The sequence below is a fragment of the Neolamprologus multifasciatus genome, chromosome 16, assembly GCF_963576455.1.
Source record: "Neolamprologus multifasciatus chromosome 16, fNeoMul1.2, whole genome shotgun sequence".
NCBI lineage: Eukaryota > Metazoa > Chordata > Actinopteri > Cichliformes > Cichlidae > Neolamprologus > Neolamprologus multifasciatus.
The window spans coordinates 5844893-5870566 of NC_140454.1; the positions used below are offsets into that span (position 1 = coordinate 5844893).

The 25674-nt window shown below is 41.2% G+C and overlaps 1 protein-coding gene across 4 annotated transcripts in view; it reads left to right on the forward strand.

Annotated features, from left to right (window-relative positions):
* zmym2 (zinc finger, MYM-type 2) overlaps positions 1-20355 on the forward strand; it is a 31144-nt gene extending 10789 nt beyond the window's left edge. For 3 of the 4 annotated variants that reach the window (XM_085135508.1, XM_085135509.1, XM_085135506.1), the window contains exons 3-25: positions 111-279; positions 1261-1415; positions 1861-2009; positions 2259-2421; positions 3463-3675; positions 7191-7341; positions 7766-7881; positions 8478-8603; positions 9002-9152; positions 9323-9495; positions 9592-9757; positions 10251-10279; positions 10740-10881; positions 11891-12012; positions 12177-12327; positions 12506-12634; positions 13518-13696; positions 13778-13970; positions 14138-14280; positions 15177-15291; positions 16106-16348; positions 16745-16886; positions 17239-20355. In XM_085135508.1, coding sequence (XP_084991634.1) covers positions 111-279; positions 1261-1415; positions 1861-2009; positions 2259-2421; positions 3463-3675; positions 7191-7341; positions 7766-7881; positions 8478-8603; positions 9002-9152; positions 9323-9495; positions 9592-9757; positions 10251-10279; positions 10740-10881; positions 11891-12012; positions 12177-12327; positions 12506-12634; positions 13518-13696; positions 13778-13970; positions 14138-14280; positions 15177-15291; positions 16106-16348; positions 16745-16886; positions 17239-17461 — 3543 coding nt within the window. In that variant the 3' untranslated portion in view covers positions 17462-20355. The remainder of the gene's footprint in view (positions 1-110; positions 280-1260; positions 1416-1860; positions 2010-2258; positions 2422-3462; positions 3676-7190; positions 7342-7765; positions 7882-8477; positions 8604-9001; positions 9153-9322; positions 9496-9591; positions 9758-10250; positions 10280-10739; positions 10882-11890; positions 12013-12176; positions 12328-12505; positions 12635-13517; positions 13697-13777; positions 13971-14137; positions 14281-15176; positions 15292-16105; positions 16349-16744; positions 16887-17238) is intronic. The other variant, XM_085135507.1, reaches the window with a different exon arrangement.
* The last annotated feature ends 5319 nt before the right edge of the window (positions 20356-25674 follow it).

Consider the following 25674-nt stretch of genomic DNA (forward strand, 5'->3'; position numbering starts at 1 on the left):
TTTGGTTTTGTGTATCGCAGTGAATATGACACCCGCGTGTGTTAAGTGTTCCCTCCTCATCACCTTGTTTCTAATATTTTGACACTAACATAACTAACTTGTGTTTTTAGGCAGATGAGGGCCAGGTGGAAGAAAATGGTCTACAGATCCACAATACGTTCAGTCTGAATCCTGACACCCCATCTGGTCGACCAACCGCCTCCTTTAACCCTGGGCGGGGCTCAGGTCCCATGGGCCAACTGGTACAGAATGGGGACATGGGCACACACAATAGAGCAGGTAGGAACATAACATTTTTCTCATGTTAAAATGCTGAAATTGGCATAAAAGGAATGTGATGTTTGGATTTGGTTACAACATTTTGTGTGTGTGGTTTGGAGAAGTTGTTGTGTTTCAATACTTTGCCTTGAAATCGCTCTTTAGCTCTGTTCTTAATGACTAACTCATTTAGAATGGAGGGTTGCTCATACTAATTCAAATAAAAAAAGAAGATGGGTGCTGGATGTCTCGTTGACATTTAATATAATCACAATCCTAGAGTCAGTCAGGTGCAGATTAATATCTTTGGCCAGAAACTTTAGACAACTTTTGTGTTCATATGGATTTTATTCAGATTGGTGATGCTGTTTTCTGTTTCTGTAGTCATTTTTACTCCTAACTTAACCCTTTAAAGCCGGTGGGAGCGAGCACGCCCAGAAAGACAGTTAGATTGTTGTTCAGCCTGCATTTCTTTATGTATTGTCTAATATGATTTCCTCAAACTCAGATCCGTCTGACTGAAAGTTTAACACAGCTCGATTTCTGTAACAGCGCAGTGTGTCATTCAGCAAAGCATTGAATTGACCGATCAAAAGTGTGATCGTAAGAATTGATCAAATTAGTTTTAAAATCCATCTTGACTAACAGCTCCCCCTCCACTCTTTTACTTTTTGGAAAATTTGGTGCTTAAACAAAATGTGCGTTATTGCAGATCTACAGGAAGTTTGGTGTTTGCTCATCATACACTTTCTGGACTTGAGTTTATATGCCAGCCTTTTGGCAGTTCCTGTCTACTTCCATGTAGACTCTAGATGGTGCTGTTGTCAGGAGCTAGTCCTCTACATATGACTTCTGGAGGTTTATTTCTTTACTTAAAATTATTGTTGTCATTGTTTCATGTCTGTTAGCAGATCAACGTTTAGTGCAGACATAGCATTATATATATTTATATACATTTTTTTTAAAAATTCCAGGTAACTTTCTTTCCATCTTTCCCTGCAGATTCTTGGATTTCTCAGTCAGCTTCAGTCCCCCGCAACCAAAAACAGACAGGGGTGGACTCTCCATCACCAGCCACTTCGCTGCCCAAACCTCCAGGCCAGTCTTCCTCAACTACTTCCTCCTCAGGCTCCCAGCCACAGCCCAGGACAGTCAAGGTGATCCACTGTGGTCATTCAAGTCCTGTGTAATTGCGTTAGTTATACTGCAAACGATCTGGAAAATTTTACATATCAGAATTTAAATCCAGGGTTGAAGCAGAGTGTAACTTTTTGTGTCTACCCTTTTTATATTTATAGTATTTAGTAAGTATAAACATACTTAAGTATGTTAATCTAATCTGCTACCCACTTCCTACTACATGCTGTACATAATTTATGCAAACAGTGCACTGAAACTTTCTTTAGAAATTTTTAAGACCCTTTCCCTGTATTCGTTACTTCCTTTATTGCTTTGGTTTATAGTAGATTAGCCAATTTTACAGAGAAGATTGTGTAATATATTTCTTGTGCTGTTTTTTTTAATCCAGGTATGTAGACAGTTTACTTATTGCTGTTGAGGAACATCCTGCAGTTCAATCATTACCATGTTTGCTCGTTCCAGGTGACCTGTGCAAACTGTAAAAAGCCTCTAAAAAAAGGCCAAACAGCCTACCAGCGTAAAGGCTCCACACACCTTTTCTGCTCCACCACCTGTCTGTCTGCCTTCTCACACAAACCTGCCCCCAAGAAGAGCTGCACCATGTGCAAAAAGTAAGTCTGATGTTGAAGGAAGTATTTTATATTTAGGATTTATGATTATACAGTGCATTTGGAGTTCATTAAAAAGGAGTAAAGTTGCAACAACAGAGTTTATTGAAAGCGAAGGTTTAAAAAATAAATAAATAAATAAATCTAATTTCCAGTTGTCATAAATATGAATGAGCACAGCTTTTATTATGCTATCTAATCCACATTTTCTGGAGATGTTTTCCTCACAAAGCCTCTGTGTTTGTTTTCTAGGGACATCACAAACATGAAGGGTACCATTGTGGCCCAGGTCGACTCCAGCGAGTCTTTCCAGGAGTTCTGCAGCACTGGTTGCTTAGGCGCATATGAGAACAAGCAAAATCCTCCCAAATCAAACCTCAAAACCAAATGCACCGTCTGCGGCAAGCACACGGAGGTCAGTCTGTCTAACTTTCTTAGCACTGGGTTCTGATGACCGCAATGGAGTAAATAATTCAGTGGCAATGAGTAAAACCAAAGTAACACTGGGGTTAAACACATGAATTTTACACCGACTCAGCAGTGTGTTAGGTACACCTGCACAGTGGAAAGGTTCAGGTCTGTCTGTGTGTTTTGTCCACGGTCTGTAAATTTCATCATCATTTACCTAAATAGATGATGGACTCTCAACTCCACAAGCAAGCTCCTGCAGCATGCAAAAGGGGAAAAAAAAGCATCAGAAAACCAAACACCTTTGACCGTAATGTGGTGCTACACACACGCAGCCTCAGGGCTCGGCTCTTGTTGTGCTGGGCTTCAACATCTCTTCATTATTTACATCCTTGGCTTGGATGTTTGTTTTGAATAAATAAATATTTCATGCTTGAATCCTGTTGCACTTTATCAGCCTTGACTCTTCCTTGACTCTTAATAAACATAGTCAGAAATGGTGGTATGACAATTTCGCCCTCCCTCGTTATCTGATTTATTATGTTTCTCCTCACCACACTTTCATTCAGTATTTTTCTCTTGCCTGGCTTTGCTGTTTGTGAGCTTAGCCTTTCACACCTTGCTTTCTTTCCTGCACCCCTTTCTTAGTCTCGTAACAATCACATCCAAAAACAAACTTTTTGGTCAAAAATATTTTTAAAAATGTCTTTCTGGATTGTTTTTGAACGCTCTACCATCATCTGTTAGTTTAACAGTAGTCCACTAGATTTTATAGTCTGCATTCAGGATCTATCATATCTTTTTGTTGATTATTTTAACAACACTCACTGTTTGTGGAAAAACAAGTTGGAGATCTTAGTTGTGTATTTTTTATTTGTTTTTTAATTTAAATCTTCTTTTTTTCTTTTTTTACTGTTGGATGTTTTCAGCAAAGCTAGAACTCCATTAAAATTAGTTGAAACAAAGTATGACCCACACCAACTAGGAGAAATGTCATTTAAAATGTGAACATCTCTTCTTGATCCTTCTGATGTTTTGCTGTCTGCAGATCCGGCATGAGGTTAGCTTTAAGACTGTGACCCATAAGATCTGCAGCGACGCATGTTTCAACGTTTACCGCAGGGCCAATGGTCTGATCATGAACTGCTGTGAGCAATGTGGTGACTACCTTCCCAGCCGGGCATCAGCCAACCACTCGCTTCTGGTCGACGGTCAGCAGAAACGCTTTTGCTGCCAGAACTGCATCAGGGAGTACAAACAGGTGAGCCAGTGGGAAAGCTTTTATTTTATTCAGTGGATTTTAGGACATCATGGTGCTGCTTTGATGGCCAGAACTTTGAGGAATTTTAATTTATCTGTGGTGATCACAGATAAACAGGAAGCTGTTCTCTTTTTGAGTTGATCCATTCTCTTCTTGGAGATTTTAAAAAAAATGGCACCAAGAGAGGTATAACTGTAAATGTAAAAATGGCAGTGAATACTTTGAGTCATTGCAGGCTGATTCAGTGTGCTGCATGTGTGCTACATTTCTAGGATGGTGCACGCAAAGTCACGGTTTTCAGTCATGACGTACATCTGTCGCAGATTCCATGTAAAAGTATAAATCCTGCATTACTCATCCGCCTTTTTTAAAGAAGTTGGTATTTAAGTAACACTGCTGTGCTGTCAGCAATACATATTCAAGTGAGGCACAAAATGAATGAAAGCTGGAGTGAGTCAGTCCTACAAATTTTGTACAGAAAGCAAAATGGCTGCTTGAATGATCAAAAGTTTCACATATGGCTTGAAGGAGGAGTGCAGACAGAAGCAACGCTGGTGCTTTGAGTTTGTCTTACACCACCAGCCCTTTAGAGATTTCTGATATTACTATATTTATTTTACATACTTAGGAGGATATTTTTTTGAGTTTCTGTCTTTATTGTGTTTTGTAGATTTGGAAAATTCAGGAACTGCTGTCTTTGTTTGCCTGTCACCCGTTAACCAAATGGCAGGTCAGAGATGTAGGTCTGTCCTTCTTGCAGTTGTGTTGTATGTTAGTATCCAAGCAGAGCATGCCAGTGCTCGGCCCACCTGTTTTTTCCCCTCAAGCTTTCATAATTATTAATACATTTTTCCTGAACATTGTGCAGCTGAATTATGTTGGAGAGAAATGTTTGTGAAAAATTGCAGGTTGAAATTTAATTTGTTGCTTGGCAACGGCAACCTATTGGACGTTCCTCTAGTAATTGCAGGAAACCACTTGGACACTGTCGGTGTTAGAAAACATGCAGATAACAGGCCTGTGTGTCCAATTCTGGGCTGTACTGTTTCTTTATCAGACAGATTGTGAATTTTCTTATGCAACTAAGAAGTCTGTTTTAGAGTAAGAATTGAAGTCCATATTTACAGTTCTTTGACACTGTGGAATATAATCCACTAAACCTTTGTTTACACATGCAGGTAGGGATGGGTATTGATAAGATTTTCACGATTCAGATTCTTTATCGATTCTTTTTTAAAAAGGAGAACACTAAGGTCGATTAGCTTAGAACTTTGTTTTATATCTTCTCTTTGAACAAGATAGAAATTTAGGAGTAACATGGCCTTACAAACCCAGCAGTGAGATCTTAAGAGATCCAACCTACGGCTCTTCAATGGGGTGTCACAGGGTCCCCAGGAAAAAAAAATTGTAAATGTAAAATAATAAATAAATATTCTTCTGTAGCAATAACAAAGTATAACATAAATTATTCTGTAGCAATTAAACAAGAATATCCAGTAATGTCCCTGCCTACAATTAAACACATTCACTTACCGAAAATCATCTGCTGTGGCAAATGGGTGCAAACCTTTGACCACAAACTGAGTCACTGCTCGGTGACATTCGTCTATCCTGGCCTGAAAGGAGACGCTAACGGTAGACTGCAGTGAGAACTGCCAGCATCTGAGCCAGACTCTGTCTCTCTCATCATGGTCACCTAAATGCACAGTAATGGCAGGTTTTGTAATAAGGCAGATCGCACTAACATAATATGCACTGTTAGTTGATTATTTACCTGCCGCATTAACGGGAGAGGACGTGCAAACGTTACCGCTGCTGCTGGGTTGAGATTCACGAGTCCAGAGCGGAACACGACATTCATTTAAGGTCATCGTGTGTTTTGTGAGCAAATGCTTTTGCATATTCATAGTGTTTCCTCCCTTAAATTAAATATCTACTTTACAAGTATTGCAAGTTGCCCTGTTGTCATCCGTTCTCGTAAAGTATAACCAAACTTTTGAGCGTTTGAGCCCCTTAGGCGTCGTGTTTCCTGCCAGGTAAATGACGCTCCGCAACGTGGTGACGTCATTTGGGGCGCCTAGAACCGATAAGGGAATCGTTTGCAAAACCAGCAAACAATTCCAAGGAATTGAAACAGTGGGAACCGGTTCTCAACAAGAACTGGTTTTCAATACCGATCCCTACATGCAGGGGATTCCTGAACCAGCTGAGCTGTGTATATAGCAAATATTTAAACAGATTTTAATTTTCCAACTCCTTAATACAAAGTGTGTGATGTCCAGTTAATCTTAGTACTGCTGCTGTGAGTGCAGAAGATTTGTGCGTCCTGCCTCCTGCATTTCAATTCAATTCCATTTTATTTATATAGCGCCAAATCACAACAAAAGTTGCCTCGAGGCGCTTCATAGATACAGAGAAAAACCCAACAATCACATGACCCCCTATGAGCAGCACTTTGGCGACAGTGGGAAGGAAAAACTCCCTTTTAACAGGAAGAAACCTCTGGCAGAACCAGGCTCAGGGAGGGGCGGGGCCATCTGCTGCGACCGGTTGGGGTGAGAGAAGGAAGACAGGATAAAAGACATGCTGTGGAAGAGAGACAGAGATTAATAACAGATATGATTCAATGCAGAGAGGTCTGTTAATACATAGTGAGTGAGAAAGGTGACTGGAAAGGAAAAACTCAATGCATCATGGGAATCCCCCGGCAGCCTACGTCTATTGCAGCATAACTAAGGGAGGATTCAGGTGACCCTGAATCCTCCCTTAGTTATGCTGCCTGAGTATGCTTACTCAGGCAGCATCCCCACCTGAGGCCTGATTTAGACTCCTTTGGGGAATCTTTGTGAGTCTATGATTTAACCCACGTAAGTGGTGGACGTTTATTTATGCTGGTGCATTATGTGTTAATGACCATATGATTGTGTCCCAGTGTTTTTACATGCGGTGCCACACAATAGAAACAAATAAAATGCCCCGTCTTCTTTCCCCCCTGGATCCTTGCTCCTTGTTTTCCGTCATTTTTTTTGGGGGGGACAAACATATTTGGTCCTAAAGTTTGTTTTTTCACTTCTTTTTCCCTCATGTTCATTCTGAGTTTCTGATTTTTGTTGACATTTGTGAGTGTATATTAATGCTATGATTAGCATGAGATGATGGTGATATTCTCTTATTGATAAAATCAAAAACTGTGGCAAAAAAGTAGCTGGAAAAGCACCCAAGGACTCAACAGCACTGAACCGACCAGTCACAATAGTTGCAGGCTGCGTCAACGCCGTGCGTAGTTATTGTTCTAGGGAGGTGCAAGTCGGATTACGCTATAGATTACATTGTAGGGGTTCAGTGTTGGTGTCCCACTGAAGGATAAATCCACAACAAATGAGTGAATGAGAATGACCGAGATCTGCCAAACCTTACTATTCTGCCATTGTGTTAATGTTTGTTTTTTTGCATCTGTTAGCATGATCAGTTAGCGACGTCTTGTTAAGTTGTGGTGCTTTCCCTGTCTCTCTCAGGCTCACAGTAAACTTGAGAGCTGCCTGTCTTGCAAAACACTGATTAAGACGGGAGAGGTGCTCCATAGCGTCGGGGCAGGTGGCACCATGGTCTCCTACTGCTCTGTTAATTGTATGAACAAGGGCAAGCTGACAACAACACCCGTCATCAGTGAGTAACCACAATACACAAGCAGTAACTTTGAAACGGCTCTCTCATAATTTAGCTTTCACTTTCAGCCTTTAACCTAGAGATCCATATTTCTTCACAGGTACCATAAGATGTTGAGCAGGCATTAGGATAATTAACACTGCAAGTGGGGAGCAACATAATAGGCATTTAGTTTGAAAAGTGCTGGGTTGCTTATTGTTTGTGTTCACAATCAAATGATCTCCCGGTGTGAGTGCATTTAGGTTGACTGGTTTGCCGGAAGCAGAAAATGGCTCCTTTGAACTAGTTTATCCACACCTGCTCATTAGTTTTTATACCAGAAAACCGAATCACTTTACCAACAAAATGAGTATGAGAGTTACTTTCCTGCATTTCAGATATGCTTTTATTTCTGTGTTTTAATGCCTAACACCTGTGTGTGCAGGCACAGAGCCCACCTGTCATTTCTGTAAGAGGAATTCTTTACCACAGTATCAGGCCACGCTACCAGAGGGAAATGTCCTTAACTTCTGCAGCTCACAGTGTGTAACCAAGTTCCAGGTGAGACTCATTTCAAACAAATCTGGGCTCTTTAGAAGACACGTTGGCACAGTAGCTGTTTGATGTATCTGAATGAAACCCCTTATTGTCATGTGTTTGATGATGAAGCAGGATGCTGCTGAAATGAGGTAAACAGGAAAACGGGTATATTAATACCATTCTGTAAATACTTCAATAACTTGATTAATTCTGCTCTGATGCCTGTGATACTTATATGTTCGTACTTATATATAGGAAGATTGAATACATGTGGGATCTTAATCATAACAGTGGAGATGAGAATCATCAAAGTTGCAGAAAATAAAACCCAGATTATTTTTTCATTGAGCTCAGCAGCTCAAATCCTGCAGGTTTCCTCTGTGGCATCTATGGCCGGATTAGTTTTTAAGACTCATGTTGCATTCATTTACATATCAACGAGGATTTTTGTAAAAACTGCTGTGACTTTATGTATTTTTATAATATAAAATTTTCTGTAGTACCAACCACGTGTAGAGATGAGCTTGTGGATCTAGCTGAAGCTGGTGATGTGTTTGGATATACCATCAGGATGTTTGTGAAAGCATGCATGTTTAAAACGTTTTGTTTTTAAACAGAATGCTACTCTTCAGACAGCCACCAATGGACAGGCACCTTTGTCCACCACAAACAGCACAGTCAAGCTGAAATGTAACTACTGTCGAGGAGTGTTCAGCTTAAAGCCTGAAATACTGGAGTGGGAGGTGAGACCATCCTTAGAGTGAACCAACATTCATAAAGATGGAACACGGAGTGCCTCTTGTTTTCTACAAATATCACTCTAAAGCAGTGTAAACTATTTTAAAATCTGCTAAGCTTGTTTGAGAACTGAATTTTTCTTTGCCCGTTGTGCTTCACAATTTCTTTTAAAGGCCTGCACAAGAGGAATGTACGGTTTACGTTAAATTTTGTACAAATTCACATCTATATTTTGCATTAGAAAGCATGATGTATAAAGATAAGTTCCTGATGTCATGTGCAGTGAAAAAAGATGGAGAGGTGCAGAAGCCATGGGAGCATTTCTACTGTGTGAAGATGTAATTTTGATGTATCTTAAAACAGAATGGCTGCAGTACGTTTCTCTGAATGTGTCTGCCTTCAGGATAAGGTCTACCAGTTCTGTAGCAAAACGTGTTGTGAAGACTACAAGAAGCTTCATTGTATTGTGACATTTTGCGAGTACTGCCAAGAGGAGAAGACACTACATGAGATGGTCAAGTTCTCGGGGGTCAAGAGACCATTCTGCAGCGAAGGTACTCATCGCCTGTCCTCTGCTTGAAGTAGAATTGGCATTTTGATGTCATCCTATGCTGGCTGTTGGCCCATTTAGACATTCAGATTTGTCATTTGAACCCTGTGTCTCATTTATCTGAAGTCGTATATGTCCTGTTTGTAAGCTTTGTTTGTTTTCTTCCCTCCTTAGGTTGCAAGTTGTTATTCAAGCAGGATTTTATTAAGCGTTTGGGTCTGAAATGTGTGAGCTGTAACCACTGCAACCAACTCTGTAAGAGAGGTGTAACCCGACTGCTCGGAGGCATGACCCGGGACTTCTGCAGCGAGGCGTGTGCCAAGAAGTTCAACGACTGGTACTTTAAGGTCTGCTGACACGCTCTCCATGAAATACATGTTTTTTTTCTATGTGGAAAAACAGTGCAAGAACATTAACGAGAGCTATGTCGTCATGTCCACTAGGCGGCGAGGTGTGACTGTTGTAAGGTGCAGGGTAACCTGACAGAGTCTGTGATGTGGAGGTCAGAGGTGAAGCAGTTCTGTGATCAAGAGTGCCTGTTAAGGTTCTACTGCCAGCAGAATGAGCCCATCATGGTCACACAGAAGGGCCCTGAGAATACGACCCTAGGTAAAAACTGTGTGTGTGTCTCTTTGTGTCCCTGAAAGAACCAGGTTTTTGCTTCAAAGTGTCGCTCTTGGACATATCTACATCCTTGTAACAGAACTTTTTTTTCAGGAAATGTTATCCAGTGCCAAAAAATGGAAATATGTGAATGTTAGTGAAATGGCCTGTATTTGTATAGCGCTTTACTAGTCTCTAAGGACCCCAAAGCGCTTTACACATCCAGTCATTCACCCATTTACACACACATTCACACACTGATGATGGCAGCTACATTGTAGCCACAGCAACCCTGGGGCGCACTGACAGAGGCGAGGCTGCCGGACACTGGCGCCACCGGGCCCTCTGACCACCACCAGTAGGCAACGGGTGAAGTGTCTCGCCCAAGGACACAACGACCGAGACTGTCCGAGCCGGGGCTCGAACCAGCAACCTTCCAGTTACAAGGCGAATTCCCAACCCTTGACATATTGACATATATTCCATTTCTGTCTTACAGGGATTGATGTGCCAGGGGCCAAACTTGGGGTAAGTAAGAATATTTAAAAGGTGACTTGATCAAAGCACTTGTTTTTAAGTCATGTAGTACTAGTTGCCTTTTTGAAAGTGTTTTTAGCTCATGTAGCCAAAAGGACCCGTGAGTTTTTGTCATGGCGAGATATCCATCTGTCCACGACAACTGATGCTCGTCCTAGGGTATTCGCCAAAGTTTAATCAAACCTATACTCACTGACCACCTATTAGATCTTAACCCAAACTGTGGTCAAGCTCATGTTTGCTGTTTTATGGGCAATAACCTACAAAATGGGATGAATTGTAAGCCTGATGAGCAGCTACGTTATTAATGTTCTGGCTCATGCATTTGCCACCTAATAGCTTTGAAATGTAGCCCGTGGAACTGATTTACTTCCTGGAAAAACACAGATCTTATTAGTTCATCTAAAATCAATTATTCTTCTGTTGATTTATTTTGTCTTCCATGTTGCAGCTGGTAAACCAGAGCACTGCGGCATACACTGGCGGAGGTTTGGTGAGAGATGTGAAGAACAAGGCGGTGCTCTGCAAACCGCTCACACTGACCAAGGCTACCTACTGCAAGCCACACATGCAGAGCAAACTCTTACAGACAGGTAAAAACACAATCATTAACAAATTCCTGGCACTCATAATTTGAAAATCATTTTTTTGTGACCCATTAATACAGTCAACCCCATGAAATTTGCAGGGTTTACGATTCTAGAGCATTCAAAAAAATGAATATAAATGGCTGTTTTTTATAATATAATAAATATAAATATGCATTTGGGGGGCACCTTAGGGCTTTAAGAAGAACAAAACAGGAGAGACAAGAACACTCAGCAAAGCATGCCGGGAACGCAGAAAGGAGAGACGAATAATGTTCTTGGATTGGCTACTTTCAAACCTCCTACCTCTCGGTACAGGGATATTTTGCCATCCCAAGCCGTGTTTTCCTCTTTTAAACAATTGGAGGATATTTGTGCTTTATGCAAAATTGTGGTGGAACAAATATTTGTTAGATTTTAAGGAAAATACGTGAACGACAGAGGATGTGAACTGTGAAACGCAACTTCAGAGGTATGCTGTACTAGTTTGCTTATGGCAGATATGTATAGCTCATTTTAGTTCTAAGATCTTATACAGTCCAGTTTGATCTCAGGCTGATAATAAAAACATTGGATTCATTTGAATTTTGTCTTCCAATAATTTTTACCCCTCCGTCGTAAAAGGCTGATGGGATTTTGTAGTCACGCCACCAGGATGGTGGGTGGCGCAGACAAGTTTGTAAATGTGATCATTGAAAAACGTGGTGACGTAGGATGTTCAGGTTGATAACACTGCTGCATCTACTAAAAAAATCAGATTAGTGTGAATGCCAGTGTCCTTGACCTTAAGGTCAGAGCAAGTTTTTTTTTGTATTTTTGTTTCATTTTTAAATCTTGTGAATGCAATAACTTGAGAACAAGGTGATTTAGGATTTTTGAAATTGGTGCGTCTGCTTGGAGGCTGAGAGGAATCACTGGTTGAAGATTAGACCCTCTGGGTGCCCAGCTCTGGTCCACAAGCCATATGTTTGAAACACCCGGCTTACATAATGATTTGACGTGTGTGTTCCCACAGATGTAGATGATGGTGTGAAGAGGGAGTACGTGCCTGTACCTATACCTGTGCCCGTGTTCATTCCCATGCCTATGAATATGTATTCACAGGTCACTCCCACTCCTCTCTCTCTGCCTCTACCGGTAAGACATGAGCTACTGCATATGATTTATCCTTGCTTAAAATTAAACTTATTAAATTTTAGAAGGAAAAAAAATAATTAAACACAAATGTGCGCAAGCTTTAAAGATAAACTTGCAAGTCGGTGATCTGATTACTAATTAATTTGATACCCTGTCCCCTCCAGGTTCCTGTGCCTGTGTTCTTGCCCACTACCCTGCAGGGGGCAGAAGAGATCGTCCAGACCATCAACGAACTGAAAACCAAGGTGCCCTCTGATCCTCTGGAGGACGACCTGATCACCATGGCTGAGGTGATAACAGAGGATCGGAAGCCAGGTGAGCCCACGCCAGGATTGAATATACGGGTTAAAAGATTGCTTATCAGAGAGGTGCCGAACACAGCCCTCATACTAGCTTCTGACAGTTTCTTTATATATGCTGATAAAAAGAGAGAAGTGGAAGAAAGGTGCAGCAAACCAATGACAGTGAGGATCTACCTTTCTTTATGATTCAGATGTAAAACCTGTGAAGGTGAAGAGTGAGCCTGAAGGCCAGGAGTCTGACAGCAGCAGCACCAGCAGCAGCTCTGAGGAAGAAGAGAAGTATGAGCCCGACCTGGACTTGGAGGCAGACTTTCCTCAAGGTAAACGTCTTCTGAGCATGTAGCTGTAAACCTGAGAATACTGGATAAGGGGCGCAGAGTCAGGAGCATTCCTTGGCATGATGTAAAAGCAGTTTTATAGTATTTTGTGCATTAACTATAACTGCAGTTTTTTTTTTCTTAACTGTAGTTTTCATCGCTTGCTAAGAATTACTGATGCCTCAAAAAAATAAAGTCATACAATTCCTAACGATAATTTCTAATAATGGCTGTTCAAAGCTTGAGCAAACTATTTTTATTAGATCGATTGTTAAGCTCCACCTCTAGTCCTCTAATAAACCTAATTTCAGGTGTTCAGATTACTTTGTTAGTGAAATTTTAAGACTTTGTATATTTAATGGTGTGCCTTCGTTGCCCACTCTGACCTGCTCACTCGTCCTCTGTGTTCATCTTCCCATTTTATTTCTTGTCTTATGTAACAATATCTGACTGCATGGGGTTTTTAATGGATCAGTAGAGTAATTGAGATTAAAATTCTTCCCTCCGGTTATTTCTGGAGCTGCTGTCATCACACCGATCGGTGTAGAGGTTTTAAGCTTTGGCTTACTGTTCAAAGGAGTATGAAGTCATCAACTGGCCCTGAAATCCAAGTTTTATTTTCCTTCTTTCTTCCTTTTTTTGTGCTTCATTGACATCGATGGTTTTAATGTAAGGAAGGAGTGTTAATAAGTCGTTACACTATTTTCTGGACACAGTTTGGATTGATGAATCTGTCTGATTTATGTAAACCTGCGTATTGGGTGAATTCCACATTTTCCAGCTTTGGTTTGCTTGATTGGTTGATTTGCTTTGATTTCCTGGATGTACTTCTTTTTTTAAAAAAACATATTACATGAAGGCGTGTTATTTCCTCTCTCAACCTCAGACCCTGCTCCTGTTCCAGAGGGAAATGATGAGGATATGGGCTTTGCTTTACCTCCAGTTCTGGCAGAGGAGGAGGAGGAACCGAAGGAGGAACTGAAGGAGGAACCAAAGGAGGAACCGAAGGAGGAACCAAAGGAGGAACCGAAGGAGTCAACACCTCGACCGCAATCCAGGAGAAAAGTAATAACACATGTGTGCCAGAATATTTTCAATGGCAAACTTAGTTTGAATGTGTTAGTAATGGGTTTGTTTGCCTTGAAGGGGAACAAGAAGCTGGCAGTGGAGGAGAAGCCAGATGTAGCGTCATCCTCTTCTTCAAATGTAACAAACAGAACCTCAGAAGGACGATCACTGCCTCTCAAAGCTCGCTACGGTATCAATGCCTGGAAACGCTGGGCACTGTCTCCTCCTGATCAGTCGGATGACACCAAAGCACAGGAAAGCTCCAAAGCAGGTACACTGAACCCCTTCATTTCCCACCTGCCCTGTTCAGTAGTTACACTATGAGAGTCCAGGTGCATTCCTTTGCTGGAAAAGAAAAATTGATTGTCCTGTTGGGAAACATAAAAAAACACTGTGTGTTTGCTAACATCAGTTGGTGATTGTTCCTGTCTCCTGCAGCCCGGCCAAAAAGGAACCTCTTGTCAGTGAGTTCAGAGGAGCTGAACGTGGCTCTGTCCCGTTTTGTCAGGGAGGTCTGCAGGCCCAGTGGGGAGCGCTACTCTCCGGACAGCATCCTCTACCTCTGTTTGGGGATCCAGCAGGTTAGTATGAAACGGCTGCCCCTCTCGAGAAGGCAGCAAATCGTCAACTGTAAAATTCAACTGAGCATTTTATTTTAATTTTTTAAAATGTTCATGTCTTATAGATGTTAGCAGTAGGTTTGTCACAGTAATAGTTTTAACTTGTCTGTCATTACCACATTTCAGAAAAAAAATTTAAAAAAATGTGGCCAAACAGAATTCAAAAGCAGGTAAAAAAAAAAATCTAAATACTTAAATTATATACACAAAATAAGAATCGGCTTATTAACCTTTTTAAATTCTAGTGTCATTCCATCTGTAGTAATTTTAGAGGTAGGAACTAATTTTCGAGTGAGGGTTTCCAGTAGGACCCTTAGTACTGGTGCACGTTCTTTTCCCTCCTCCTCTCACATGCGAGTAGTCATCGAGCATGGCTGCAGCGTGGAGAGCGGGGTCATTCAGAGAGCTCTGGAGTGTGATTTTTCTGCCACAGAAGTGTAAGGCTGACTTTATCTGTTTGTGGAAACTGATTAATCGGGTTACTTATCGTTGTGTTGGGACATTTGGCTTCAAATGGTTGAAAATGTCTGCCCCTCTTTCCAGGCCTCTTCTTTGTCGATGTTCCTCCCTCCTTTAAAATCCTCACTGTTCAAAAAGGAAATTTAAGGATTTTCTTCTTTAGTAGTTTTTTTGTTTTTTTTAATTTATTATATTATTCCTTTCCCTCAGTCTGACTTTATAGATTAGTGTGTCCATTGATTATAACCATTTGCTGTTCACATCCTGAAAAGCAGTGATGAGCTTTTGAATATGAGGACACAGAGGGTTTTAAACTGTGTGAGCAACCACAGACTGAAGCTCTGTGATCCTTTCATTTTCTTCATTTTTTTTAACTGATAGTTTTTCTTTGTTTAAAGCATCTTCACTCCAAAGGCCGGAAGGATGACCTGTTCAGTGATCCATGCTACCAGCAGTTTGGAGAAGAGCTTAACAAGGTCCTGAAGGACTGGCAGCCCAGTGTACTTCCTGATGGTGAGTGTAATCCTTAGTAAGACCCTCCTTGTGTGCCTGCTCCACTTGGAATTACCAGTTTTGAGTACTTTGTCAGATTTTAATATTTCTTTCTGGAAACAATATGATTAACACGATATTGCTTCATCATGAAACTGTACAGATTTGAGTACTGAATAAAGACTGCAAATAGCAGGGCGATCCCAACTTTGTCCTCATCATGCAGTCTTTCTCATTCTTTATGTGTTCATGAAGTTTCTATAACTCTTTCATGGACAGAAAGCTCATTAATTTTGCCACTTTCACAGCAAGATGGTCTTAGTTTTTCAGGTGACTTTACATACTGTATTTTGACCTAAACTCATGTCCTAAATCCTCATTTTTCAGCAGCAACAATGTGGATGAAAAAGGCAAAAATAAAAACAGATCGTCTCAGATGTGAGACAGTATCTCATTGCAGTGTGGAATGTGGAAGCTATGATGCTTGCTAAGAAACTCATCCCACACTGATAACGATGACACTGGAAAGTGTGTTTGAATATATTCTTGTCATCACCAGCTAGTGGCACGGTGCTGTTAAACAACCTGTTGTGTTTCTCGATATTCTGAGCCGTGTCCAGTGATTATAACTCTTCTGCTGTTCACATCCTGACACGTTGTGATTGCACTATGATATAATATGAGGACACCGCTCCAACACGAACAGGTTCCATGTCTGCACAAGTAGTACCCGGGTAGAAAATTATATTTGGCAGATGTAAATGGTGGATAAAGACAAGAAGGAACTGATGAGTGTTGTAGATGTTGACTGTGGAATTGGATCGTCTCTCTTTAGGCTCGCTGTGGGGTCGAGTGGAAGAGCAGAGCTTGTGGAGCAGTCGTCATCTCGGGGAGCAGAGTCCCGCCGCTCTGCTGCGCTCGCTCGTTTACCTGAACACCAAATACTTTGGCCTGCGCACCGTGGAGCAGCACCTGCGCCTCTCCTTCTCTAACGTCTACGGCCCAGACACACTCCATCCTGTTACCAAGGAGACCACAGTCTGCATCCGCGTGCCTTCCGTCTCTCAGGATCACCATGGTGAGGCTGGAAAATGCATCATGTTGATATGCTTCGTATATATTGGCCGTAGAAATTCTCATTTAGCTGTGATGGACGATTGAACTTCCTGTTTGTGAAATTCACACATTATCACAAGATGTATAATTTAGCATTCAGTGTTTTATAGTTTTTATGTCCACATTAGATGCTGAAACATTTCTGATTTCATATCCAGTTTGTTAACATTCAGAGCCAAACAATTCAAAACCATAAATGCCCGTCGACCTCTGTTTGTGTCTTTCAACATGATTTTCCATCATCTACAGTTCAAACTTAAAAAAACAAGTGTTAGTGGTTTCTGCATATGTTACTTTTAGACACAGAACTTTTGAGAAAATTTTATAAAAATTTCCTTTCTGTCTGTTGGACCATCAGTGCAAACAGAGTCGAGGAAGAGAAAACGAAAGGTCGAGGACGACGAGCAGGAGGAACGCGACAGCAACTCTGAAGGCTCCGCCCAACGCTGCCCGGCTAAGAAGCACGAGTGTCACCTCTATGAACTCTACAGATCCAAGTGGTGGGTTCAGTGTTTTTATTGGAATAAACGTTTAATTCTTAAGAGTGGCTGTAAAGTAAAGGCTTGAGTCCTGTGATTAGAACTCATTGCTGTTCACATCCTGAACTTCAGTGTTGACTCTTTAAAGATGAGGACTATAAATGAATGTCATCAAAATGTTCTCCTAACTGTTCAAGAGGAAACTGAAACCAGTACATGCATTCATTTTCTCCCTCTCCTGTGCTCTTTTCCCTGCACTTTTCTCCCTTTTTCTACAATACCTCCTTTTTGCTTGTTTCTAATACTTTTTTCTTTATTTGTTCCTTCCTTCCACTTGCCATTTTGTTTCCCCCTCCTTATTTCCTCCCTGCAGTCCTCTCTCGTTGCAGAAAAGCCTAGATGTGTTTTATGTTCAGCCGGATCCGGACTGCAGCCCAGATGACCCGCTGTGGTTCAGCTCCACACCGCTGGACCGACGAATCCTGGAGAGCCTCCTCATCAGAATCCTCCTCGTCAGGGACATTTACTCAGACAAACAACTTCTGGAGGAAAACACGGAGGAAGAGGGTGGGGGTGAAACAGTTGAAGGGGAGTAGCAGTTGCTTGGACTTCTGTTCGTAGAGTCTGCAAAGACGGGAGAGGAGGGGGACACGTAGGGTATATAGTAGAATGTGTCCTCTTCACCTGTCTTATCTTCTAGTCCTCGTTTCCCTCTTCACTGACTTGCTGTTTCCTCCAGGTGAGGAACATTTACAACAGAAAAAGCAGAGGCTGATTAAAAGTAGTGGTCAATAAGCAGCCCAAACTTTTACTTCTGCCTCAGAGAGGAAGCTTGAGGAGGACAGGCATAGAGATGAACTCTGATAAATATGAGGATGAGAGGGGATGAAGAGCTTACTGTCACAATTAAATCAGGTAGAAAACGTGTATTGACAGTTATATTTTCATGACAGAATTTTCTGTTGTGCATTTCCATGGAGTCTGAGTGTGTCCATTATGCTCAAGCAGCGTAAAAACATTAAAGATTCGACAGAATCCCACTTTTTAAGAAGTTATAGCAGCCACCAGGATACCACAGGGCAGTACCAAGCAGCACAGAGGCAAAGGGACACAGTTGAAACCAAAATTACCCCCCAGAATGGGACGACAGCAGGAAGAAGTGCTCCCCAGCTGTGCTGTTCAGAATCCCATCGTTGAAGCAATTGGCAGTTCAGCTTTAAAACAAACAATAAACACTCCTGGTTCCAGTTTAGCATGTCCACGTCTGACAGAAAGATCGCAGCTTTGACCGCAGACATCTTTTCAGTGAACGTAAGGGTGTCATTTTTGTGTTCAAGTAACATTTGGTTTAAACCTGAGATTCACGCTTAAGTAGAAATTTGGTGTTAAAGTGCAGTCAGACCGCTTTTAGCCTTGTGACATTTTCACTCAGTCACATCGCTAATGGCAGCAGTTGGCTGGAGAGCGCTGACGTTTATCCCCACTGCTGCTCGAGTTGTTTACACACACAAGTTGTAAAACAAGACGAGACAGAATCGCCAACAATGGGGGGACCTTGAGATTTTGTGCAAAACACAAACACCGGGTAAAAATTGGAAGTTGGAGCAAATGTCTCTCAACATTGACTAATTAGTGTCTGACTGCACTTCTGTGTCAGTTTCCTTTCTTGTATTTAAGTTGGCATCATACAAGAATCACTTTCCAGCTCTGGTCAGACTTAACCTTTGACAGGGCAGATGTGTTTGAGTGTTTTTAATTTGTTTTTGTCGGTATTGTAAATGTGTGCCACCAATGATGTCAAAGTCAACCTTTAGGTGTGAGAAATTTTCCCTGCATTAAAGTGGAATATCAGAATTTCGAGTACATGTGAGAATGCAGCACAAGATCAGCACCCTTTTTGTCCCATTAACTGCGACCTGTTGTATCCCACATGTTCATTATGGCCCGCTTTCATTCTCCCGTGAACCCACACGCTGCTCTTCCTTTGTCAGTACTGCTCAGGCTAAAACCGCTGCACCACAGGGGGACTTCAGCTCACAAGGGAAAGGAGTCAGGACTGATCCCAGGACAGGAAAGGGTCTGACTCACTGCGGTGCGGTGGAAAGGCTCCCTGCCAACATGCTGCGTTTCTTTATTGGACATTAGGGAAACCTCCATTCATGCAATGTAGCATTACATGCTTACTAAGCCCAAATTGGGTTGCTTTGATGTGTAAATATCTCAAAGGCGAGGCGCTTGTTTGAGATGGAGACGACACAGAGGAACACTGTAGTTTGGGATGACGAAAACGAATTTGAAAACCCGCCTCCTGAGAAGCCTTGTTCTGTTTTTGGTTTTTTAAATACAGCTGATTATTTATTTCTCTTTTTATTAGTTTGACTGTATCCTCTTTACACATGGGTTGATTTTCTTGTTTGTTTTTAAGTGGGGATCATTTCCTCCTCTTGCCGTTCATTGAAAATTTGCTGCAGACCTGCACCCTCCCTGCTCCTTCTCGCCCGTTAAAATAATTTTGGTGAGTGATGAAGGCCGTGGGTTATACAAAGTTTAACAACCCACTGTTTGCCCCTGTGTTTGCATTTGTAGTTTACTTTCAATTTAACTTAGTTTAAGTACTGAGCACGTGTTAAGTGTCCTGTTCTTTGCTTTTGTAGAGCGGTAACACTGCAATGCAAAAGCTTGCTTCATGACATGTAATTGGTTACGTACTAGATCTTTTAAATTTTTTTTTTGTGAACTAAACTTGTTTTTTAAGTTACACTATCTTTTTTTTTTTTTAACTTGTTCTCCCTCCTTTTTACGATTTAAAGTTTGATTAAATTTCATCAAGTAAAAATTACATTTAAAATTCCAAGTAATATAAGATTTGGAGTTGAATATGAGATCGTGTAAAAGCTTCCACAGCCATTCCTCAAAATATAAGGAATGTCTTTTTAATGCTGAGTTTGACGTTTCCATGAATGCAATCAACATCTCAAATATATCGCTAACCTAAAACTTGTCCTCGTGCACAATCCACATCACACCCACCTGACTGAAGAGGATTTAGCTGGTGAACAAAGTCAGGGAATACACTTCTTATTTTCCCAAAAGAGCAGGTGTTCCTGTTCATTTGTACAACTGTTTGCATTTATTGGGCTGAAACTGCAGCATGACATTTCAGGAAGAACTGTTTGTATTTGGATGGAGAACACTGGTCAGAATTTCTGACTCCAGATCAGTGTGCTTAGAACATTAATTTCGTCTGTGAAAGTTTGAAACAGACCTTGGATCAGAGGACCCCAATTAACATGGCTGACTCATAGGCAGCAGCCAAATATGCCACAGGTTTGGACCTACAGAAGATGCTGTGGCTGGCTTTAATGCCTAATGTGAATGTGCCTATCTGTATATACTGAAAGTGAGTGACTGTGACTTGAGTCTGATGCTATGTGTGTGGGCTGATATGCTGATACGGTCATGTTAAATAAAGAAGTCATTTTCTAACCAGCTTCTTGATTGTGTTTGGATTTATACACACAGATGCTAAATGTAGAGAGCTTATTATACTGCTTTTATAAACAGTATTTAAAATTGTTCTGCAAAGTCCTTTTACTAGAGGTGAGTAAAACATTTGTTCTTTTCTAAGTTTAAATAACTAGCATCTTTATTCTAAACTAGAAAGGTCAAGTGTTTAATTTAATACACTTTGCAGTATAACACAAAGTCAGGAGCTGTGGCTTCAAGGTGCTTCCAGAGGGGAAGGGGGGCTGTGAAGCTCATGGAGTCCTATTAAGCATAGTTAGCTTGTGGGACTCTAGAGGCAGCTGACAGGTAAGGTCATGGAAAAAGTGCTTCGGTCAACACTGATTCTGTTGATAACTTTTATGGGCAAAATGTCTAGACGAAGCCCAGTGGCAGAGGATTTCCAGTTTGCTGGCCTCAGAATCCCATCTCTGCTCTTCACAGACGATGTGGTTCTCCTGGCCTCCTCAGGCAGTTGACTTCCAACAGGCTTTAGGGCAGTTTCCAGCTGAGATAAAAAAATAAGTACCAGTCTGAAGCCATGGTCCTCAGCCGGAAAAGGGTGGAGTCCTCATTTAGGGTAAGTTGCTGCCCAAAGTGAAGGATTTCAAGTATCTTGGGGTCTTGTTCACTACTGAGAAAAGAGGGCAGGAGATTTACATATTAGTGCAGCATCTGCAGTTACCCTGTTGTGGTAAAGAACTGAGTGTAGAAAAGCTGCAGACTTTTACCAGTCAATCTACCTTTACTTATCTCCACAAGGTTTGGGTAGTCACTGAAAAAGAACGAGACTGAGTATGCAAGCAGCGGAAATGACTTTCCTCTGAAGGAAGTTTCCTGGGCTGGGCTGGCCTCTCCCTTAGAGATAAGATGAGTTCAGTCATTCAGGAGGGCCTCAGAGCAGAGCCACTGCTCTTCCACATCGAAAGGAGCCAGTTGAGATGGTTCAGGGATCTGACCAAGGATGCCTCATGGAAACATCCTAGATAAGGTTTCAGTTCAATTCAATTTTATTTATATAGCGCCAAATCACAACAGCAATCGCCTCAAGGCGCTTTATATTGTACAGTAGATCGTACAATAATACATACAGAGAAAAACCCAACAATCATATGACCCCCTATGAGCAAGCACTTTGGCAACAGTAGGAAGGAAAAACTCCCTTTTAACAGGAAGAAACCTCCTGCAGAACCAGGATGTATCTATAAGCTGCTGTCCCCACAGTCCAAATCTAGATAAGCAGGAGAAAATAGATCTGATGTGTGATTAAAGTTATCCTTTAATGTCTTTGAGAAGTGTATATCATATTATATTTGAACTTGATGAACTGACCTATTAAAGAATCAGGGTTACCTGCAAAATAGAAGCAAGTAGTGAGCAAAGGGGAGTGAAAATCAGACAGACCTTTTGACTATACACACTACAGGGTCACAAATATGTGGGTATCTTGAATCCTGTATGCAGGACGTTACTCTTTCGTAACATAATCCTTTAAATATCTATCATGGTCACCTAAACCTGAAGTCTGTTGAAAGGAACGACTGTTTCCAGTTTGAAAAAGTTAGAATTTTTTACTTTTAAGACTTCTTTAACAGTTTCGACAGAGCTAATCTGAGAGCTACTCCAACAGTTGTTGAGAGGTCTTCTGATTTGGTTCGTTCTCCTAAAAGTCCATCTCTTTTCAGTTTCTTCTGCAGCTGGATGACTTTTGTATCCAGAAAATCTTGATATTTAGTGGAATTCATTCTCACTTTCTCCTGTGCCACTAGCCGGCACTCAAACCAAATATTACCAACATACCTTTGGTTTGTGGTTAAAGAGCAGAATATATCCACAGCATTTGTTTCCAAATAACTTTAGCCTGCCTGTATGTTGCTTCGAACATGTCTCAGGTTTGATATTTTGTAATCATCAGTCACCTACAAACCATAGTTAGTTAGATTTTTACCCACAAAGTTTAGAGAGTCGTGCTCTGGAAATGTCAGCCAAACAATTACTGACCTGCATTACAAATCCTAATGAGCTATTAAGGCCTAAGAAATGAAAGCACTTGGACATTTTAGTGGAGGAGCCACACAAAAATGTAACACACTGCATGTCGACCGAGAGTCCCTCTTCCTCCATAAACAAGCGTAACGCTGCCTCCACACACTCCCTAGAAATGCCACTATCTAGAGACGTAGTTTGTGCTCAACAGACAGCTCTACACGGGGGCCTCTTCACCGTGTTCTGACCTTTTTCGCTATCATGTCCCATTTTTACAAGGTGCCAGGTGGACATGACACTGAGGCAGGGAGAGTTATCTGCAACATGACAAACAGCAGAAGAGAAGGAGGTGTGGCTTGTCAGCACCCGGGGTCAGCGTAGGGGCCGGGGAGACGAGCCTCAGGGTCATAAGACATAACGGCCAGCACTCTGTGCGCAGCTTTTTAGGGTACTTGACAGGTCGGATGTACCAGGCATGCTGCCTGGAGATTTAGGCTGTCCCAGTGTCTCCTGTCTCAGGTCTGACTTTGATGTTAAAGTCTGTCTCTGTGGGAACTTCTTCTGCAATATTCCTTGTTTACTTTTTGAATAAGACCACCCATTAAAAATAAGACAGGATTTTATGACTCAGGGTCCATATGATATAAAACTATACTAAAATGTAATAGCACAGTCATATGCCAACAGATCGTGCATTAATCTAAAATAAAATATTTTTAATAGAAAAATGCAGGAACATACACCTTGAGAAACTCTTGGGTTGCTTTTCCAGTTTCCTTCGGATCATTAACCATGCGTACTGTGACTCGCTGAGCACAGAATATAGTCGTGTGCACTTCAGATTACATCCTGCGACTTCTATCAGCAGTGATATCACAAATAAACAGAGGTGACACAGCTCCGGTCGCTGTAGCTATACATATCCATGCCACAACATAGTCTCCACCATGTTTGATAGATAACATGTGCTTCAGATCATGACCTGTTTCTCTTCTTATCATGCTACTTTTTCAGACCCATCCAGATTTTCTTTTAGCTCTTTTCTCCAAAGTCTAATCCAGAGGTGTGAAGCATAAGGTTTGTGGGGCCAGAATCGGCCAAAGATTCCAGTGTGCTCACTGGATTAGTTTATAAAATGTAAAGGAGGGTTTACATTTTCGGACTGTTAAATGTGTTTTAATAAGTTTTACAGCATTTTCTGCTGATTAAGACAGCCTTCGTTATGAGTTTGATATCCCAGGATCTAAACTTCTCGAGTGTAACCAGCAGTGTTGGTCAAGTTACTTGAAAAAAGTAATCAGTAACTAATTACTGATTACTTCCCCCAAAAAATAATCCCGTTACTTTACTGATTACTTATTTTCAAAAGTAATTAATTACTTAGTTACTTAGTTACTTTTTAAAAACACGATTTACAACCTGAATAGGTGATAAAGCGATAGATCTTTCAGCCCAATTCTACTTTTTCTGCAAAATCCATCATACAAAATGTAATCAAATGGAAAAGTCTCTTTTTAAAACTTGTTTTATTAGTTTTAACCTTTTAAAAAATTTTATTATATGCAACATTCTCTGACTGGAAGAAATTTGTTATTTAAACCTATTTTCTGCACATTCCAGCACATAAAATAATTTTTTTTTGTGTTTACACTCAGTCTTTCAAATAGATGCAAGTAAAACACAGCAGAAAATAAATAAAGTCAAAGACTCAGCGGTCCTGTTGCTCTATTTTCACCTGTAAAGCAGGAGTAAGGTGGGCGGAGGTTTACCCTGGTGCAGGTGTGCCGCAGCGGTCAGCGGAAGAATCCGCGAGTTTCTCTGTGAGTTTCCCATTACGTCATAGCGCACTCGGTGCTTGCTCGGAAGTTTAGGAGTTTTTTTTCGCTGTAAAAAGAAGTTTTCTTCCCACGCACAACGGACACTAATGTTTTTGTCACTTTTTATGGAATCAAACTCAAAGTAAGGTCAGTACTTCCACGCTTTAAACGCTGCACGCTCATACTCTCTCCCGCACTCGATATATGATCCATTGTTGATCTGCACACAGCTGTTGTCACGAATGTCGCACTCGCTTACGTCACTGTCATGAGACATTCTTGCAAAAAAAAATCACAGTTTTAGTAACGCAGTGACGCAGCGTTCCTACGGGAAAGTAACAGTAATCTAATTACCGTTTTTGCGATAGTAATCCCTTACTTTACTCGTTACTTGAAAAAAATAATCGGATTACTCTCTGGTAACCAGTGGTTTGCATTTTGTTCTAAAGGCTCTATATTTCCATTCATGAAGGCGTCTCTTGATTGTAGACGGCGACAATGACACGTCGACCTCCTCGAGAATTTTCTTGACTAGTTTAGATATTTTGAAGCTGATTTTCTTAACCATGAAAATAATTCTGTCATCGTGCAACTTTAGTTGTCATCTGTGGTGTCGCTAAGCCGACCAATGCATTCCTTCTTTTTAAGAATGAACCCGATTATTAATTTGGCCACTGTTAAAGGTTTTTGCAGCCTAACCTTGGCCTTGTTCGCTTGCACTGACATCACTTTGGATGTCATATCGAGAATTTCAAAACACAGCTATCAAATACGAGTTTAACACATGAATCAACTTCAGATCTTTTATCTACTTATTTTGTCAGGGAACCAGCCATTAAACTGTTTATTGGTCATCTGTCCAATCCCTTTTAAGCCACTGAAAATGGAGGACTGTGTACAAAAACATCAGGTTAAACCCTTTTTCATGAAAGTTCAAATTCTGCACTTCATTCTTGATTTTAAATCAATAAATTGGTTTAAAATGCACTGTGGTTGTGTAACTGTCCAAATACTTATGGAAATGATTGCATATGAATATAATAGAAGTGCCAAATTCACTACTAGTTTAATTTTGTGCAGTTCAGTAATTTCCAATATCATCTGGGAACTCCCTGCATAGAGTGCACTAAATTATCAGCAGCTCTCTGAAGTCTGAGTAGAAAAGAGCAATGTGTTTTCTACTCCAATGGGGGGCACTGCGCTCTCGTTGTGAACCCGTCCCCAGAGACTGCTGCGTATCCCGTGGCTCCTGGTTCATCAGCAGACCCATAATCACCAGACTTTTGTTAAATTATAACACCCATCATTAGCTGTGGGACGAGCTGCTGCTTTGTCCAGCTTCCATGTCAGGAACCCACGTCCGGCAAGAGGTTCATCTGCTGCGGATGACGCAAAGCAGCCTTCCCTCTGCCCACCTCTTCCTCCTGTTCCTCCACCCACAGCCTCGCCCTCTCACCCTCCGCACAGAAAACTCTAATCTTTAAGGGAAAATAAAAGAAGCA